The sequence below is a fragment of the Nicotiana sylvestris genome, chromosome 4, assembly GCF_000393655.2.
Source record: "Nicotiana sylvestris chromosome 4, ASM39365v2, whole genome shotgun sequence".
NCBI lineage: Eukaryota > Viridiplantae > Streptophyta > Magnoliopsida > Solanales > Solanaceae > Nicotiana > Nicotiana sylvestris.
This window is the reverse complement of record NC_091060.1, coordinates 72,268,305-72,288,308: the sequence shown is the minus strand read 5'-3', so window position 1 is coordinate 72,288,308 and position 20,004 is coordinate 72,268,305. Positions and strand designations below refer to the sequence as shown.

Sequence of the window (20,004 nt, the reverse complement as noted above, 5' to 3'; positions counted from 1 at the left end):
TTTTGAATAGGGGAAAGCTATAAATATTGTTCTTGTCCGTTGCTTCGCTTATGAACGATGGACTTGTATTATTTTGCCATCTAACAACAAAATTTCCTAATTAGTGAAACTCGGTGTTGTACATTTTTACCCTCTCGATTAACTATCTCTTGTTATTTATTCTTGAATCATTCATAGGCAAAGTTAGATAGTAGGCACCAAGTAGGGTTGCTTGACAGGATATGTCGGTTGAGCCCGATCCCACTTCCCTAGGTCGGGGCATGACATTAATGTTGGGCTAAAGAATTATAAAAAAAGTTATTTACAAAGTGGGCCAAGCTGGGAAAGAAAGTAAAATATGGGCAATTTTGGTATAAAGGGGGTAATTTTTTAAAGAAAACACATTTTGTTTCAATTGAACGTCCAATGTGCTTAGCTAAATAACACAAGGACTAAAATAGAAATTATGCTAAAACTGTATGCCATCAATCGAAAACTCCTAGCGTTCATGGTTTTTGAAATTATAGTATATTTGTTTATAAAGATAATTGTGATGAATCATTTTACTCATCTTGTCTTCTTGTCATCAGGTTTCATAAGCTGCACAGGGGCTGCTGGTATCCTGATCCACCACTCTCTAATCCGTCGGAGATCTCTTTCACTGCTAATTTTTCTGAGAGGCATGTTCGTTGTGAAAGACTCCAAGAAAGCAAAAAGAATCAAATGTTTTAGTGGCACAAAAGCAAAAGCCAAGGCCATGATCACCAGTAGAAGAGCTGTCCTGTCGGTTGCCTAAACATGATGAAAATAAAATTCATATCACCAAGAATAAATACTTTGCGATAATTGTAGACTTAACAATGATCTTTATATATTCCAAAAATGCTGAGTGTAATTATTTCAGTTTAGAGAGAATTTGTATCTAGATAACTTCTTCACTCTAAGCTTGTGTAACTAAGGGAAAAAGAACCTTCAAGTTGTTTAGACCTTCATTTTGATTATCACAGAAAAACCTGCGCAGTATCCAATTTCTAGAGCTTCTTCAAGTCCAGCTATTGCTAGGTTTTCCATCACTTCCATGTATGCATTAAATATCTCAAACCATGAAACTATAGTACTGACATATATTAACTCTTCAACATTATCAATGGCAAAAAAACAAGTTGTTTGCCAACTCTGTAAAGTCCCAACTATTGCTAGGTTTTCACACTCGCTTTCATGTATGCATTAAATCTCAAACTATAAAAGAGTAACCCCCTCCCATAACTTTCAATTATGCTAAGAATTAAGATATGACATCAAAACCCAAATATTGGATTGGTTTTAAAGCAGTTCAACACGAGGAATATATGATAATACCTGAGGAAGGGCAGCAAAAATGAGAGCTCGTACTTTCAGTAGAACAATGTTGCCACTTTGGATTAATGCCTCAAGTTGACTAATAGCTTCTTGCAATAACAAAAGCTGCTCAACAGCATTTTTTGGAGGAGGAGCTATGATTTTTAGTGGTTCTAATGGCCTCCCTTTTCCGGCATTCCTATGCCAGAGCATGATAACTGCAAGCACAACTAACAGCGCCGGCAATGAGTACTTTATCCATCCCCTGCATATGAAAAATGAAACATTTCAGAAGAGCTAAGGATCACAGGGAAAAAGGATAGAGGAAATTGGTATATTTTAGACAGATAGAATCAACAATGTTCTGATGGAAGACAGAAAATCGAAATTATCAGGTGAAAGCACAACAATTTTCCAGTCACCTCAAATAGAAGGAAGCTGATCAATTTCCATTCTCCTTTAACATAAATGATTACAGTGAACTGAATCTTACTCCAACATTATAACACCTGGAAATTACTTCTCTATGCTAAACTTGACGTAGCAAAAAAGCGAAAAAAAGGAGAAAGGGAGAAAGAATAGAGAGAAGTAGGAGAGAGATGAGGGAAGAATAAGAGACGGATTTTGAGAGAGAGAGAGATTGTTCATTTGGTATTACTCATCAAGTCTTCGAAACAAAGTATATGATAGTCCCATAACTCCTAAAACTATTACTCCCTCCGTTTCAATTTAGATGACACGCTTTCCTTATTAGTTTGTTCCAAAAAGAATGACACATTTCTATATTTAGAAACAATTTAACTTTAAACTTTTCATTCTACTCACTTTACTTAATGAGAAACTTTTATTCACACAAATACTATGGCCCCACTAAACTTTTGCCCTTAAGCTTTTAGCACCATATGTTTCAAAAGTCTTCTTTTTTTCTTCAACTTTGTGCCAAGTCAAAGTACATCATCTAAATTGAAACAGAGGGAGTAAAAGTATTAGCTCTAACCAAGAAAATAAGATTAGGTAAAGCTTAATCTGTAACTAACGAACAAAACCTCATTCCAAACTAAAGATGACGTATCTATATTCTACTTCTAACTAAAAAAAAATACTACTATACTTTAATTCCAAGCAAGTAGGAGTCGGCTATACGAATTCTCACTAATTATGCCGCTCCATTTAAACCAATTCCTAACTAAAAGATAAAGATAAATAAAATTAAAGTAATAATATTGCTCAATTGGGTGAAAATTTTGAATTGGATCGTGCTACTTTGAAATCCGATGATGTTCTCGTAACAGTCAGGGTTTGGTTTACTTTTTGGTAACCCAGATTTAGATGCTCAATCACGTCTTTGAAATAAAAATTAAATCACGTTTTTGAAGCAAGAACTTAGAAAAACTAATCACCCATCATTATTTTCAGCATATTGAGCCCTTTAAATAGGCATTACAATGAGTAAAATTGATGAGGTTAAGGAAAACTAATCCTAATTAAACTAGAATAAGAATAAGGGTGAGAAAAAATCCTAACTAAAATAGAAAAGAAAATTCTAGTAAGGATTAGATACCAACTAACAATCCGAGTTTGACTAAAACTACAAATATAATCCTACTAAAATAAGAATTAAATTACTAGGAAACAAGAAATAAGAAATCCTAATCTTCAAGGAAAGAAATCCTAATTTTGGATGGATTCTTGGACTTCTTGAATTTCTTGGATTCTTGGCCTTCTAGATCTTGCATCATGGTCAGATCTAGTATAGATCGCACGTGCATCATGTGGACTCTTTGATTGGAAAGGAATAAAAGATGCTTTGAAGGAAGCAAACATCATATCTCTTCTGTTAAAAACAGATGGTTACAAAATTTATACTTTTGGAGTCAGAATAGTTCCATAGAGTATTTGGATTATCTTTTTGATTCCTCGGAATACATGGGGAAATGATGTAACTATGCAACTGATGATGCCCTTCTGTAATTTTGTAGTACCTCCTTATTACTTTTTCGAAAAAAATTGCACTACATCTTGGTACTAGCATGAAATTTCCTACATTGTCAAAAAGAAAAAAGGCAAGATAGGAGAAAGATAAATGCTTAGAACTTAATCAATAAAGTTTCAGTCAACACTACTCCACAAGTACATTATTTAGAAAATTTAACTCTAAGCAACACAAAAACACAACTTTCCAAATGCAATTAGACCATGTATGAGTTTCACAAATAGGTCTCATTACAACAACAACAACAACAACAACAACAACAACATAAAACCCAGTATGATCCCAACAGGTGGGGTCTTGGGAGGGTAGTCTGTACGCAGACCTTACCCCTACCTAATGCAGGTAGAGAGGTTGTTTCCAATAGACCCTCGGGTCAGTAAGGGCAAGAAAAAGAAGAGGAAAGCAAGGAAGGAAGGAAGAAGGAAGATAAAAGAAAATGGGAGAGATAAAGGATAAGTAGTACCAAATAATCGCAACGGGGAAAACAATACCTGAGGCGAACAAAACCACATAACGTAATAAAAATCTAAGAATATGAAGGGACATGCATGCCACTAAGACTATCGGTGAACAACTAAAAACAACAAATAGGTCTCATTGACAAAAAGAATTCAGATTATTTGTCTACTAAGTTGGAATCCCATTAATCATAATTCTGTTTCAGATCTCAACACAAATCATATTGTCTTCTGGTACACCAACCACTGAATCAGTTCAAAGCCACTTTTCTCCTTGGTCATGATAAATTTGGATTCCTTATTGATGTTCAAGACGCATAACAACCAATGTTGTTAAACAGAAATGAAGTCTGGCATATTGTGTCCCCGCCTACAGCAGAAAGCTTGTGTCCAAATCTACGTTTAAAGGTCATATCCAGTTATGTCTGGTTCACACAAGTATAGCGGGAAAGATACCAAAGACATAATGTAAACAAGAAAGGATGATAGAATCTAAACCAGATACAGGAGTAGTTTTGCCACCAAAAAGGATCAAGAGAAGTTTGAATACTTGCATATACATGATGACTGCCAGTCCAGGTCAGTACACTGCAATCAACAAATAGATGGAGAAGCTTCTCCTGAATTTTCAAGAATGAAATCTTCGTAGATTTTTTAAAAGGAGAAAAGGCTTATTGTATTTATGTGTATTTCTTACATCAAGCAAAGGTATTTATATACTATGTCCTATGACTATTTTAGGAAGGAAAATAAATAAAAATCAAATCTCAATCAGAATCAAATCTTTCCTAATAATTAAGCCAATCACCACTCCCCCTCAAGTTGGTGCAAAGATTTCGCACATGCCCAACTTGCAAACCAGTGTATGAAAAGCCCGTTTGTTGAGGCCCTTGGTAAACACATCAACTAATTGTTTTTCCGATGGCACATGAAACAAACTCAAGAACACCAGTTATTTTTTCTTTGATGAAGTGTTGATCAATTTCCACATGCTTTGTTCGGCCATGCTGGACTACATTATGAGCTATACTGATGACAGCGTTATTGTCACAGTACAAGGAAAATTTTCCTTTTTCCCAGGGTCTCAATTCCTCTAGTAGCTTTTGTAGCCAAAACAATTCACAAACACCCAGGGCCATAGCTCTATATTCTACTTCCGCACTTGATCTAGTAACTACACTTTGTTTCTTGCTTCTCCAATGTAATAACTCATTTTAATATTGTACGTTTAAGTCACTAGCCAAAAAAAAAAGGACAAAAAGAAAACAAAAATAAAAGGGCCGAAGCCCAAAGAGATAAATACCGTAGGGCATCATATAGAAGGAGAGAATTAAGAGATTCTTTGAAATCTCAAAGAATCTAGAATTACGGAGGGGAGAACGGAGCACTAAAGCTCCTGCAAGCAAACAAAAGGGAGAAACTAACAAATACTCAGAAAGCTATTATCGTGACTTTCATATTCAGGTATTAAGACGTCTATTACTACATATTTTTATGTAGCAAATATATATCTATGTCATGGAATTTAAGTGACGGCTCATTATTAAGCATGAAGTGATAATGATTAGAAGGCATAATGATTAAGTAATAATAAATAAATTATTTTATTATAATAAAATAGTTATACATTATATCAAATGTGAATTCGTCCAGAATATGCACCTGGAATCCATTGAGACTTTAATATTAATATTACATCTACAGTTTCAAATCTTTGTCTTTGAATTTAGATAGATTTTGACTTTTACTCTGGTCATTTTTATTACTGGAATCCGAGTCCTAATTTATATTAATTTAATTGAATAATTAAGTTAGATGGGATATTATTAATCTTTCTCCTTAAGTCGTGATTTAAGGAGTGAGATATCAAGATTTAGCTCTAAGATTGAAAGCTATGGATATTCAGTTTGACCCATTAAGTGACATCGGTTGTCAATATGTTGTATAGATTGAGGCCATTGAAGGTCGTTTGGTCGGTGCTCTAGACGTTGCAAGGTTGGAAAACATGTGATTAGCGAGGTAAGTGAGACTTTAAGCTTTGATACTTGCTTTTCTAAAACCCGTTTTGAAAGTGTCAGTTTGACCCATTAAGTGACATCGGTTGTCAATATGTTGTATAGATTGAGGCCATTGAAGGTCGTTTGGTCGGTGCTCTAGACGTTGCAAGGTTGGAAAACATGTGATTAGCGAGGTAAGTGAGACTTTAAGCTTTGATACTTGCTTTTCTAAAACCCGTTTTGAAAGTGTGTTTTCTCTGCCTAGTCCATGTGTTGGGACAAGCGTGCGCTTGGCAGAGTCGGTGGTCTTAGACTAGCCACAAATATATTATTTCATGAAAAAAAATATATATTATTTTATAAGTTGTTTGATAGTGTGATACGACTGTGCGCCATGATATTAAATTTGATACGGCTGTGCGCCATAATATTGAGTTTGATACGGCTGTGCGCCATGATATTAAGTTTGATACGGCTGTGCGCCATGATGTTGAGTTTGATACGTCTGTGCGCCATGATATTAAGTTTGATACGGCTGTGCGCCATGATGTTGAGTTTATACGGCTGTGCGTCATGATGTTGAGTTTGATACGGTTGTGCGCCATGATGTTGGGGCATTGTGTATGCCTTTGTACATCACCCGAGCATTGTGTATGCTTTGTTACATATTTGAGGCATTGTGGTGCCATTGTGGACTCGTAAGTGTGTTGGTAAATTTCTTTCGCTGCAATTATGATAAGTCCTTAGTAGGTATCCTTGTTGGTCGATTCTTAATAACTCTGTTGATACACATTTATTGAGTTATTGTATAATTATCATATTTACTATATTATCCGTGTTGCATTGTGTTTGTATTTTCTAACACTTGTCCCAGAGGTATTTAAAGTGACGGGTCGAGGATCTTACTGGGTTATATTTACGTATAACTCACTCATTAACTGCATCTCTATGCAGATACCGTTGCGGAAGATAGAGCTAGTGGCTGACGAGTTTGTTCGAGTGGATCCTATTGCTGAGGTGATCCACCTCATTGTTCGTGGAGGCTTTCGTTTTAGATTTACCTAGTTCGTGTTAGTTATTTTTTTTTTCTTTGGGGTTTGCAAACTCGTCAATAAACCTCATATTACTCTGTTAGATGCTCCATGGTCTTAGTGTGGGATTTGGGCTAGAGTTTTATTAATTGAATGATTGTTGGTTTTTCTATCAATTGACTAAGGTATTGGCAATAATCATTTCCTCTTTAATTATTAATAATACTATTAGGTCTGTATTTTTCTCCCAGTATTTGTGTAAATGGTTAAACGTTAAAGAAAGGGGTTCGCCTGGCAGGTGGTGTTAGCTGGGTGTCAGTCACGTCTAGGGGGGTAGTTTGGGACGTGACAAAGTTAGTATCAGAGCCTAGGCTTTAAGTCCCGGATCATGGAGCAGTGTTTGGTGGAGTCTTGCTCATGGGTATGTAGACGTCCATACTGTTACGCGGCGCCTTCCTGAGATTCCTTGGAAGGGCGACGTAAGGCTAAGCAACTGATGTCAGTGCAGTTGCTGTCCGCCAACTGAGGTCCCCTCCGTACGCTAGACTAGATTGTCAGTGCCGTACGGGAAAACCAATGTCAAGAGAAATTGAGAGAACAGGAATGAGAATTGAGAATGAAAGAAAGCTTGATTGCATTAATGAAAGCTATTACAGAAAGGAAATGCGGTGTCGAGGGGGAGAGACACCAGTACAGAGAATTGTTTGCTTGCTAGAAAGTTTTGATTGTTTGGTCCCCCTTAATAATGCTTAAAAAAAATAATCCAAAGCTACAAGACTAGACTTGATTAAGCTAGAGAAACATAATGAAATTACATGGAATAAAACTACTCTATATTTACAATGAAAAAGACTTAGTTTGCTATAAGGCAGAAAACAGGGCCGTTGTCGGCAGCATAGTCTTTGGCATCAGGATCTGCGCGCGCGGCATTGTCTGCGCGCGCGGCGCTGTTGGCATCTGCCTGCGGTTGGGCGCTGGCGAGGGATATCGGTGGGGCGACAGAGGCACATGCGCGCTTGTCACTTGGCGCGACCAAGACCACGGGGCCGTCCGTGGCGCTAGGCATTGGAAGGCTTGCTAGGACGCCACGGGGCGCGCCCAAGGGGTCATGGGGCACGGCTGGAAAGCCGCCCATGACATTCTCCCCCACCTGAGTTGGCGACGTCCTCGGCGCCTTACTTGCAAGATAATCTTCAATTAGGCTCTTGTAGGCTTTGAGGTTTGTTCCCCTCTCCCAAGTGTTCTCCTCTGTATCACAGCCCTGCCATTTCACCAAGAACTCCTGGTGATCTTTCCTTGAGGCATGAATCACTCTATCATCAAGGATAGCTTCAACACGCCTTTTCCCGGTTGAATTGGGCCCTCGAATACTGGGTATTGTGAGCTGGCTCCTTGAAGGATCCTCTGTATCTTCCCGAAAAGGTTTCAGGAGGCTGACATGAAAAACAGGATGAATTTTCCACCAAGCTGGGGTATCCACCCGGTATGCAACTTTCCCAATACGCCTTTCAATGGACAAGGGTCCAATATATTTTTGCAATAGGCGAGGGTCATGGACCCCTGCAAATAAGTAACGTTTTGGAATTTTGACCATCACTTTGTCTCCTACTTGGTATTCAACAAAGCGACGATTCTGATCAGCATGCCTCTTCATCCGCTTTTGAGCCTTGACAAGATAGCTCCGCACTATCTCCAAATTTTGCTTCCACTCTTTAGAGAAGCTAGCAGCTCGAGGAGATTTAGACATATTTGGTGCATTGACGGTGTGTGGGAGTAGCGGTTGCTGTCCGGTAACAATTTCAAAAGCGCTTTTGTTTGTACTAGAGCTCTTTTGTGAATTGAAACACAGTTGAGCAGCATCCAGAAGCTTCACCCAATTCTTCTGCGATCCGGTTACAAAATGACGCAAATATTCCTCCAACATACCATTGAACCGCTCCGTCTGGCCATCAGATTGCGGATGAAAACTTGAGCTGTGATTCAGCTTCGACCCAAGACACTTAAAGAGTTGGGTCCAAAAGTTGCTAGTGAAGCGTGAGTCACGATCACTAACAATATCTTTGGGTAGGCCCCAATATTTGACGACATGAGAGAAGAAGAGTCGAGCTGTATCTTCTGCTGATATATATTGTGGGGCAGCAATAAAGGTAGCATATTTGGAAAACCGATCTACCACAACCAAGATAGTTGTTAGATCTCCGACCTTGGGCAATCCGGTGATGAAATCCAGGGAAACACTTTCCCAAGGTCTCTTTGGGACAGCTAGTGGTTCCAAGAGTCCCGCCTGTGTTAAGCGGTCTGACTTGTCCTTCTGGCATACTAGACAAGTCTTCACATACTGAGCAACGTCATCGGCCATTTGAGGCCAATAATATGCACGGCGAAGTAACGCCATGGTGCGTTCTTCACCGGGATGGCCGGCCCACAGAGTATCATGACATTCCGCTAGAAGAGTCCTTCGTAGATCTCCTCCTTTAGGAACATAAAGTCGGTTCCCTTTCACTTTCAGAAAACCATCTTCCATGTAGAACTGGCGAGTCTTGCCTTGTCCTACCAAATCAACCAAATACTGTGAAGCAGGATCTTTGATGAGTAGATCTTGTATCTGGTCCTTGATGGAGGTGGCTACCTCGCTCCCCCTTAGGGTGGCGAGTAAGCACACTGATGCTAGATCAGCTCTCCGACTGAGCGCATCAGCAACATGATTGGTCTTCCCACTTCGGTATTCCAGGTTGAAGTGGAATTCAGCTAGGAGTTCCTGCCACCTGGCCTGTCGACCATTCAACTTCGGCTGGGTCATGAAATGGCTAACAGCTGTGTTGTCTGTCTTGACCACGAACGGGGTTCCCAGCAGATAGTGCCTCCAGAGGCGCAAGCAGTGGACGACAGCCAATAATTCTTTCTCATGGGCGGCATAGCGCCGCTCTGCATCTTTTAGCTTCCGGCTCTCGTACGCCACAGGATGCCCTTCTTGTAGCAAGACGCCACCGAGGGCATAGTCAGATGCATCTGTTTGTACTTCGAATGGCTTGGCCAGATCAGGAAGGGCCAAGACGGGGCTACTAGACATAGCCGCTTTCAATGCGTTAAAGGCCTCCGCTCGCTTGGGTCCCCATTCCCAAGGCGTGATCTTCTTGAGGAGTTCTGTCAATGGTACTGCAATGAGGGAGTAGTTTTTCACGAATCGCCGATAGAAATTGCATAGACCAAGGAACGCCCTCAAGGCGTGGATATCCTTAGGTGGCGGCCAATCTGTGATTGCCTGAATCTTCTGCTGGTCCATCTTGATCCGCCCTTCCCCAATGACATGTCCGAGGAAGTCAATTTGCTTTTGAGCAAAGGAGCACTTAGATAGCTTCGCATATAGTTCATGCTCCCGCAATCGAGCTAGGACCTTCCGCAAGTGCATCAGGTGTTCCTCCAATGTTTGGCTATATACCACAATGTCATCCAAGTAGACCACCACGAATTCATCAATGTACTCCCGGAAGACTTGGTTCATCAAAGTGCAAAATGTAGCTGGGGCGTTAGTCAAGCCGAATGGCATAACTAGGAAATCGTACGACCCATATCTTGTCACACAGGTCGTCTTGTGCTCATCACCCTCTGCAATCCGAACTTGCCAATAACCTGTCTTCAGGTCTATTTTGGTGAACACTGTCGCACCACCCAGTCTATCGAACAAGTCTGCCATTAACGGAATAGGGTACTTGTTCTTCACAGTAATTTTGTTTAGAGCCCGATAGTCCACACAGAGTCGTAGACTACCATCATGTTTCTTTTGGAATAGCACAGGGGACCCGTATGGGGATTTGGAGGGCACGATAATCCCTGTGTCTAGCATTTCCGTCAATTGTCTCCGAAGTTCGGTGAGTTCGGGTTGTGACATTCTGTAAGGCGCCCGGGCAGGTGGCTTCGCGCCCGGCACCAGCTCAATTTCATGATCCACAGTGCGCCTAGGCGGTAGTCGCTTTGGCATGTCTTGTGGCATGACATCTTCAAACTCTAGTAGTAGCTCCTTCACGGGTTCAGGAATGGGACCCGAGGAGCATTCTACATCTTCGATGCAGAGGGTTGCCAGGAACGTAGGTTCGTTTCTTTTGACCCCCTTCTTCAACTGCAAGGCCGAGATGTTTTCAACGGCCATCTTCATGGGCATGCACGGGATAACGCAGGGCTTGGCCCCGTTTGCTCCCATCATCAGTAACATGTCAGCATACGGTACAGGCATGGTGTTGGTTTGCCTCAGGAATTCCAATCCAACTATCAACTCGAAGTCATCTATGATCACCACGCGCAAGTTGAATTTTCCTTCGTAAGGGCCAAGCTTCATCGGTACTTCTTTGGCTATTCCACCCACTGGCTGGGGAGGTGAGTTGATAGCCTTGACACGGCCTCTACCTTTCCCTACGACTAGACCAAGGCGCTCCACCTGAGTCGAGGCTAAGTAGTTGTGGGTAGCACCCGTATCTACCATGGCCCGAATGGGCTTGCCATTCACCTTCATCTCAACGAACATTAAGGTCCTCTCGTGCTTAAGAGGAGTCTCATCATCCGCCTTCTTTTTCCCTTTCTTGGTGACTGGACATGGGTCCTTCTTCTTACGGATACCAGCACTAGTCTCTGCTAATGCCTCAGAAATGGAGCCAACAATTGCATTGAAGGCACCTACGGGTTCAGTCTGATCCGCATCGTCTGAATCGTCATCCGTCCCATCATCAAAAGTCTGATGGGCATTCATCTGTGCATGTGGGCACTCATTGTTCCAATGTGGTCCGCCACAATGACGGCACCCTGAAGGAGGCTTCCTCCCCCGATCATTGTTGTTAGATGCAGCACTGTTGCTGCCTGTGGAGGGAGCCTTAGGTTTGGTTGAGTTCCGATCTCCCCCACTTCTGCTAGGGCCACCATTGCTAGACTGGCCCCCTTTGAATCCCGCTCGGGTAGGCGGTTGAGGCCTATCCTTCCGAGCTTCCATTTGATAGTCCCCAAGGCATTCAGCTGCTTGGATCGCCTTGGGCAGGGTATCTACCCGTTGCCTTTGTAGCTCCATACGGGCATAAGGTTTCAGCCCTTCTAGGAAAGTGAAGAGCTTGTCTTTGTCCCCCATGTCGCGTATGCTTAGCATGAGCGCGGAGAATTCCCGCACGTAGTCCCGCACAGATTTGGTCTGACGGAGCTCCCGTAGCTTTCTCCTTGAATTGTATTCAACATTTTCGGGGAAGAATTGTAGGCGGATGGCTGCCTTCAGTTCTGCCCATGTTTCGAGAGCATCTTCACCGGCCTTGATGGCTTCGTATTTCACCCGCCACCAGAGTTTAGCATCACCCTGAAGATACATGGCAGCAGTTGCTACCTTCTTGGCTTCTTCTAGGCCCCCCACAGCATCAAAATATTGTTCGACATCAAAAATGAAGTTCTCCACTTCCTTGGCATTCCTAGCTCCACTGTATGGCTTTGGCTCAGGAATTTTCAGTTTTTGTGTCGCGGAGGTGGGGTTTGCAGCGCCCCCGACCTGGTTTCCACCGCCTCGCAGTAGGCCCTGTAAGGCAGCATTGACAACATTGAGCTTGTCTGTCAAGTCGTCAATAGTTTGTTGCATGGCAGTCACCCTATCTGCCTCTTGTGCCCTGTAAGCTAAATCCTCGGCACGCTCCTGTTGGAGTCCCTCGAATTTGCCAAAAATTTCGGCTGCCTCTGTGGCTGCCGTTTGCCGATCTCCCTCGGAGTCACGACTGATGTTTTCTATGTCAACTTCGGCCTGGAGCACCCTGCGGTCCAGGTCATCCAACCTTTGCCCTAGGCTGGTTCTTAGTTCAGGCACCGTATCCATGATGGGCAGTAATCCGTCAACCGTCTGTTCAAGGGCCGCAATGCGGTCCCCATGATTCACCATGGTCAGAAATGGTGGTAATGGCAATGCGTTCCCTCGTCCGATGTCGAGCCTAGGCTCTGATACCAACTGTTACGCGGCGCCTTCCTGAGATTCCTTGGAAGGGCGACGTAAGGCTAAGCAACTGATGTCAGTGCAGTTGCTGTCCGCCAACTGAGGTCCCCTCCGTACGCTAGACTAGATTGTCAGTGCCGTACGGGAAAACCAATGTCAAGAGAAATTGAGAGAACAGGAATGAGAATTGAGAATGAAAGAAAGCTTGATTGCATTAATGAAAGCTATTACAGAAAGGAAATGCGGTGTCGAGGGGGAGAGACACCAGTACAGAGAATTGTTTGCTTGCTAGAAAGTTTTGATTGTTTGGTCCCCCTTAATAATGCTTAAAAAAAATAATCCAAAGCTACAAGACTAGACTTGATTAAGCTAGAGAAACATAATGAAATTACATGGAATAAAACTACTCTATATTTACAATGAAAAAGACTTAGTTTGCTATAAGGCAGAAAACAGGGCCGTTGTCGGCAGCATAGTCTTTGGCATCAGGATCTGCGCGCGCGGCATTGTCTGCGCGCGCGGCGCTGTTGGCATCTGCCTGCGGTTGGGCGCTGGCGAGGGATATCGGTGGGGCGACAGAGGCACATGCGCGCTTGTCACTTGGCGCGACCAAGACCACGGGGCCGTCCGTGGCGCTAGGCATTGGAAGGCTTGCTAGGACGCCACGGGGCGCGCCCAAGGGGTCATGGGGCACGGCTGGAAAGCCGCCCATGACATTACACATGCATGGCTTAATCTTTGAGACATTTTCCCCTCTTTCATTTCTTATTTGTGCGTTGAGATGAATGAAGTTGAACCTTAGAATGTCCCTTTCGCAGATGGTTTGGACACGTGCATCCGCGTCTGTTGGACAATGCACTTGATTTGGAAGTTTTGAATAAAATATATGAGATTGAGGGTGGCCTTGAATTCATGGGCCGTTGTAGGCATTGGTTCTATTTGAGAATCGATTGGTTATAAATTTTGGGATAACTCGAGTTATGAAGGAAAGCTCACAAAATTTTATGTAGAGAGTTAGTCAAATGTTTGAATGTCAAGACTCTATTTGAATGGTAAAGTGATCTAGGATACGACTTCTTCCTAAGAGCAAATTATTCAACTTTAGAGTTCGCGGATATAACCCTCCATTATGAGTTTGGAAAGGGCAGAAAAGATTTGAGCGGTAACATAAGAGGTGTAATAAATTAGCCACGTCTAGGTTGTTGGACATGATGGTAAAATATATCTGAGGAAAGTGCTTATATATTTCTTAGTTTAATGCCTCTTGAAGCGATTTGATAGCCTTAGTGGTATTGTGATAGTGATGTTATACGTGTGACTGTAGTGTAAGAGTGAACAATTCAAGTGCATTAAATATAATTATGGTACTGGCACCACGTAATGTAAAATCTGTTAATGGTAAGAGTCCGTGCATAAATGCTAGCTTGTAAAAAAAATGAAATGACATGACTATTTCTGAGAAAAGTAATCAGTTTATACAATTTTGTTAACATACATTGTGTTTGATAAAGCTTATATTTGAGGAAGAATAGCAACATGTTATAAGATGATTGAGTATATGAGGATTAAAAAAAAAATCGAGTACTTAGATCTACCATTTGGTTTTAACCTAAGTAGATGGGTCTTACTATTGAGCCAATTTATCGTATATGTGTGGACATGGTTCAGAGTTGTGATATACTAACGAAGTTATTATAACTTAGTATGATTGAATTGAGGTTATCTTGGGCTTGGATTAGTCGACTTTGTGTTTCTTTATACTTGCTTGCTATGAAAGACTGTCAATTTCCTATTTCGATTGAGCTTATTATAGAGGATTCGCTTGGTATGTCTCTAGGCAAAGCTACCTCATTAATAAAAAGTTCTAGATATGATAAATAAGTGAAAGGTAATAACTTGGGGTAACGGAGTTGAGTAACTAACTATTGAGTTAGTCTTTGTGAATGTATCCTCAGAGGAGTTATTGAGGTGATAGACTTGGGTATTAATATAATTCTAGAAGCTTAGCATATTTTTATTTTATGTTATCGAATGGCTCTATGTGGTCAAAGGAACTAAAAGAAAAAGTTACATGATTTCGGGGTTAAGAGGTCATTAGACCAAATATATCACTTTTAAGGTAAGTTTTGTTAGTTGGGAAGAACACACACAAAATGGCGGACCCATACATGCGTTTATCGATAATTGATCGATGACCCAGAGTACTATGAATGACAAGTATCTTTTTTTTTCATACTGAGATGATTATGTTCTTAGTCACATGGTGTTATATTCAAAAATAGAATTGTGATCTGGATATTATGATTGAAAGATAAAAGAGTTAGACATTCGGAAGAACGTATTTGAAGACTTGTTATGGCTGGTGTGACATATAGTGATGTCTTTTAAGTAGTAAAAGGCACCAGTAATCATCAGGGAATAGAGGAACCGAATATTCGAATAGTTCCATAGCCTTATTATTTATTATGTATATTAACGACATACTAGAATAGTTTCATAGTTGATAGAAACATATGCAACGATTGAGGATGGTCCTATGGATATCGAGATAATAACGATTAAATATAGAGGCTATAAGTGTGAAATTTTATTCTTATGTTATGATATTCTGGGCCTTGTGATATCTAGTCAAATGATGGTAGATCAATGGTATTATGTCTGTTAAAGCTAGAGCACATGTGACATCATAATTGTCTTTGTTTGAGCAAGCAAAGTTCATCGATATGAGAGTATTGAGTTTATTAGGGCGTTTAGTTATCAGCTCTTAGAAGCAGGACCTACTTGATAGTGAATAAAATAAATAACTATAGCTAAAGAGTTGAAGATGTATGAATGACTGATAAAGGATCCATTGATATTAATCTAATCCAATTAGAATGCTTGGTACTTTGTAATTGTACATAAGCAAAGTATTGAAATTTCAGCTAGCCCTAGACAAATCACATCTCATTAGAAAGGCCTAGGCCAAGGGGTGCGATCCCCCGAGCAGCTCTTCATATTATGGGGTTATATAATCTCCTATACAATCGTGGGAATTGACTTGAAGAGATTTGTAATCCAAGAGATACAGTATTTATAAAATTTAGTAATTTCAATATCCACAAATATAGCTTGGAATAGTATAAAAAGAGTTACAATGACAGATTAGGTTACGAGAAGTAAAAAAAAAATATTGCTCTTTAGTATTTGAGTTGTTCATAGGCTAAATACGAGCGTTAGAGACATGGATGATTCAATTAGAAAGAAAAAAAAACAGATTATTGTAACTTCGTGGTTAGTCTATCACGATTCTTGAGAAAGTTGTGATCCTAGTTTTGGTGAAAGTGATAAGCTCATTGAGCTCCCATGCCTGATTCAATCTAGATTGTTATCCAACATACTAGTCTATGCAACAATATGTTAGAAAGTTAGTGCAATAGTACGAGATGCCCGTATTGTCATGTGTGATTAGAGTAATGGTATATGAAGTGGTTACATAGGGGTGTGTGAATGTGTTCCAGCGCCATCGTACGTGAGAGCATTACGTAGGGGCATATGGATGTGTTCCAGCGCCGTCGTACATAAGAGCGTTTTGTAGGAGTGTTTGGATATGTTCTGGCATTGTCATATACAAGAACAGTAGATGTGTTCCACTATATGATTATGATCATCCTGGCACTTGGATGTGTTCCATCTCAATGGGTGCATCAGAATATGGGTATCCCAACCACAACGTGATGATACATAGGGAAATGGTTCATGATTAGTTACTTTTGACCAAGTTTGTGCCTCGTAATATGTACTAGTTTGTTATATAAATCCTGTTGTTTGAGGCTTCAGATGAAGTTGGTGTAAATTTTTATTTTTTTTCGTTGGTTGGTTCGAACATGGAGAATCATAGTTATTGGTCCAGATTTTGTTTAGCAAGCCTATAAGAAGGTTGTACTGAATGCAGGAACGACTTCAGACAAAGGAGAGAAGGAAAAAGAAAAAAAAATCTTATGTCGATAAACGAATCTTATTTAAGTTTATGAAAGATGAAAACGTCTTTTAAAAAGTTCCTCCATGAAAGGAGTTTTGAGATTTTATATGAAAGGTAGCTAAGTTCATAATATATTGGTATGTATGAGATTTTGGATTGGACTGGTGTTGTATAGAGTTGCTTTTTCTTTGAGATTGTCTACTGTTCATCGCGTGTTCCACGTGTGTCCATGCTTAGATGATATGTAAGTAATACTAATAACTAGAAGATTAAGGCCGAGGATGTAAAGCTTGATGAAAATTTGAATTATGGGGAAGGTCCGATATCTATTGTTAATAGACAAGTGCGACAACCATCCAATGAAGGGTGCTATGTGGGAGTCTGAGACAGATATGAGGAAAAAGTAGGGGTAGCTGGTTGAGATGTCAGGTACTCTTTCTAACTCGTTCGAGGACGAACGCTTGTTTAAGTGGGTGAGAATGTAATGACTCATTTTAATATTGTACGTTTAAGTCATTAGCCAAAAAAAAAGGACAAAAAGAAAACAAAAATAAAAGGGCCGAAGCCCAAAGAGACAAATACCGTAGGGCATCATATAGAAGGAGAGAATTAAGAGATTCTTTGAAATCTCAAAGAATCTAGAATTACGGAGGGGAGAACGGAGCACTAAAGCTCCTGCAAGCAAACAAAAAGGAGAAACTAACAAATACTCAGAAAGCTATTATCGTGATTTTCAATTTTCATATTCAGGTATTAAGACGTCTATTAATACATATTTTTATGTAGCAAATATATATCTATGTCATGGAATTGAAGTGACGGCTCATTATTAAGCATGAAGTGATAATGATTAGGAGGCATAATGATTAAGTAATAATAAATAAATTATTTTATTATAATAAAATAGTTGTACATTATATCAAATGTGAATTCGTCCAGAATATGCACCTGGAATCCATTGAAACTTTAATATTAATATTACATCTACAGTTTCAAATCTTTGTCTTTGAATTTAGATAGATTTTGACTTTTACTCTGGTCATTTTTATTACTGGAATCCGAGTCCTAATTTATAGGAATTTAATTAAATAATTAAGTTAGATGGGATATTATTAATCTTTCCCCTTAATTCGTGATTTAAGGAGTGAGATATCAAGATTTAGCTCTAAGATTGAAAGCTATGGATATTCAGTTTGACCCATTAAGTGACATCGGTTGTCAATATGTTGTATAGATTGAGGCCATTGAAGGCCGTTTGGTCGGTGCTCTAGACGTTGCAAGGTTGGAAAACACGTGATTAGCGAGGTAAGTGAGACTTTAAGCTTTGATACTTGCTTTTCTAAAACCCGTTTTGAAAGTGTGTTTTCTCTGTCTGGTCCATGTGTTGGGACAAGCGTGCGCTTGGCAGAGTCGGTGGTCTTATACTAGCCGCAAATATATTATTTCATGAAAAAAAAATATATTATTTTATAAGTTGTTTGATAGTGTGATACAACTGTGCGCCATGATATTAAATTTGATACGGCTGTGCGCCATGATATTGAGTTTGATACGGCTGTACGCCATGATATTAAGTTTGATACGGCTGTGCGCCATGATGTTGAGTTTGATACGGTTGTGCGCCATGATATTAAGTTTGATACGGCTGTGCGCCATGATGTTGGGTTTATACGGCTGTGCGCCATGATGTTGAGTTTGATACGGCTGTGCGCCATGATGTTGGGGCATTGTGTATGCCTTTGTACATCACCCGAGCATTGTGTATGCTCTGTTACATATTTGAGGCATTGTGGTGCCATTGTGGACTCGTAAGTGTGTTGGTAAATTTCTTTCGCTGCAATTATGATAAGTCCTTAGTGGGTATCCTTGTTGGTCAATTCTTAATAACTCTGTTGATACACATATATTGAGTTATTGTATAATTATCATATTTACTATATATCCGTGTTGCAGTGTGTTTGTATTTTCTAACACTTGTCCCAGAAGTATTTAAAGTGACGGGTCGAGGATCTTACTGGGTTATATTTACGTATAACTCACTCCTTAACTGCATCTCTATGTAGATACCGTTGCGGGAGATAGAGCTAGTGGCTGACGAGTTTGTTCGAGCGGATCCTATTGCTAAGGTGAGCCACCGCATTGTTCATGGAGGCTTTCGTTTCAGACTTACCTAGTTCGTGTTAGTTAGTTTTTTTTCTTTAGGTTGCAAACTCGTCAATAAACCTCATATTACTCTGTTAGATGCTCCATGGTCTTAGTGTGGGATTTGGGCTAGAGTTTTATTAATTGAGTGATTGTTGGTTTTTCTATCAATTGACTAAGGTATTGGCGATAATCATTTCCTCTTTAATTATTAATAATATATTAGGTTTGTATTTTTCTCCTAATATTTGTGTAAATGGTTAAACGTTAAAGAAAGGGGTTCGCCCGGCAGGTGGTGTTAGCTGGGTGCCAGTCACGTCTAGGGGGTAGTTTGGGACGTGACATCCAAATAACCAAGTTTCCTCCTACGAGCGTACAGTAGTCGGATGTAGATCTTTTGTCATCTAGAGATCCAGCTCAATCCGCGTCTGTAAAGGCTTCTATTTATAGGTGATCATGTTTGAAGAAAAGTAGACCTTTCCCTGGAGCAGACTTCAGATACCGTATAATGTGAAAGACAGCTTACATATGAGGATCTCGGGGATCATGTGTGAACTGACTCACCAAGCTAACTAAAAAAACTATGTCTGGTCTAGTGTGGGAGAGATAAATGAGTCTTTCAACCAACCTCTGATATCTCGCCTAACAACTGACTCTCCAACTCCGCTTTTTAACTTGTGATTGTTTTCAACGAGCGATTCTGCGGGTCTACAACCTGTCATACCAGTTTCTTTCAGGAGATCCATAATATACTTCCTCTGAGAAATAAAGATTCCTCTTTGATCTAGCAACCTTAATTCCCAATAATTACTGCAATTTTCTTAGATCCTTGATCTCAAATTCATGTGCCAACAACTTCTTCAATCGGGTCATCTCCTCTTTGTCATCTCCTATTATGTCATCAACATAAACTATGAGAAGAGTAAGTTTACCCGTATGATGTTTTATGAAGAGGGTGTGATCAGTATTGCTTTGTTGGTAACCAAAGGAGATCATTGCTTTGCAGAATCTGTCAAACCAAGCTTTGGGGGATTGCTTCAGTCTGTACAAGGCTTTCTTCAATCTGCATATCTTTCCTTGACTTTGTACAGTATCTGTTAGATAGTTATGTGTAAATAATCTTAGTTTTCATATATAGTAGGAGTAGAATATGAATTA

At 40.2% G+C, this 20,004-nt stretch overlaps 1 protein-coding gene across 1 annotated transcript in view; it reads right to left on the bottom strand.

Moving 5' to 3' along the window:
- Positions 1 to 327: 327 nt before the first annotated feature.
- The window catches only part of LOC104213927 (uncharacterized), a 58,679-nt gene continuing 39,002 nt past the window's right edge, over positions 328 to 20,004 (bottom strand). The window contains exons 9-10 of the mRNA XM_070172013.1: positions 1,339 to 1,582; positions 328 to 771 (exon numbers count right to left, since the gene is read on the bottom strand). Coding sequence (XP_070028114.1) covers positions 547 to 771; positions 1,339 to 1,582 — 469 coding nt within the window. The 3' untranslated portion in view covers positions 328 to 546. The remainder of the gene's footprint in view (positions 772 to 1,338; positions 1,583 to 20,004) is intronic.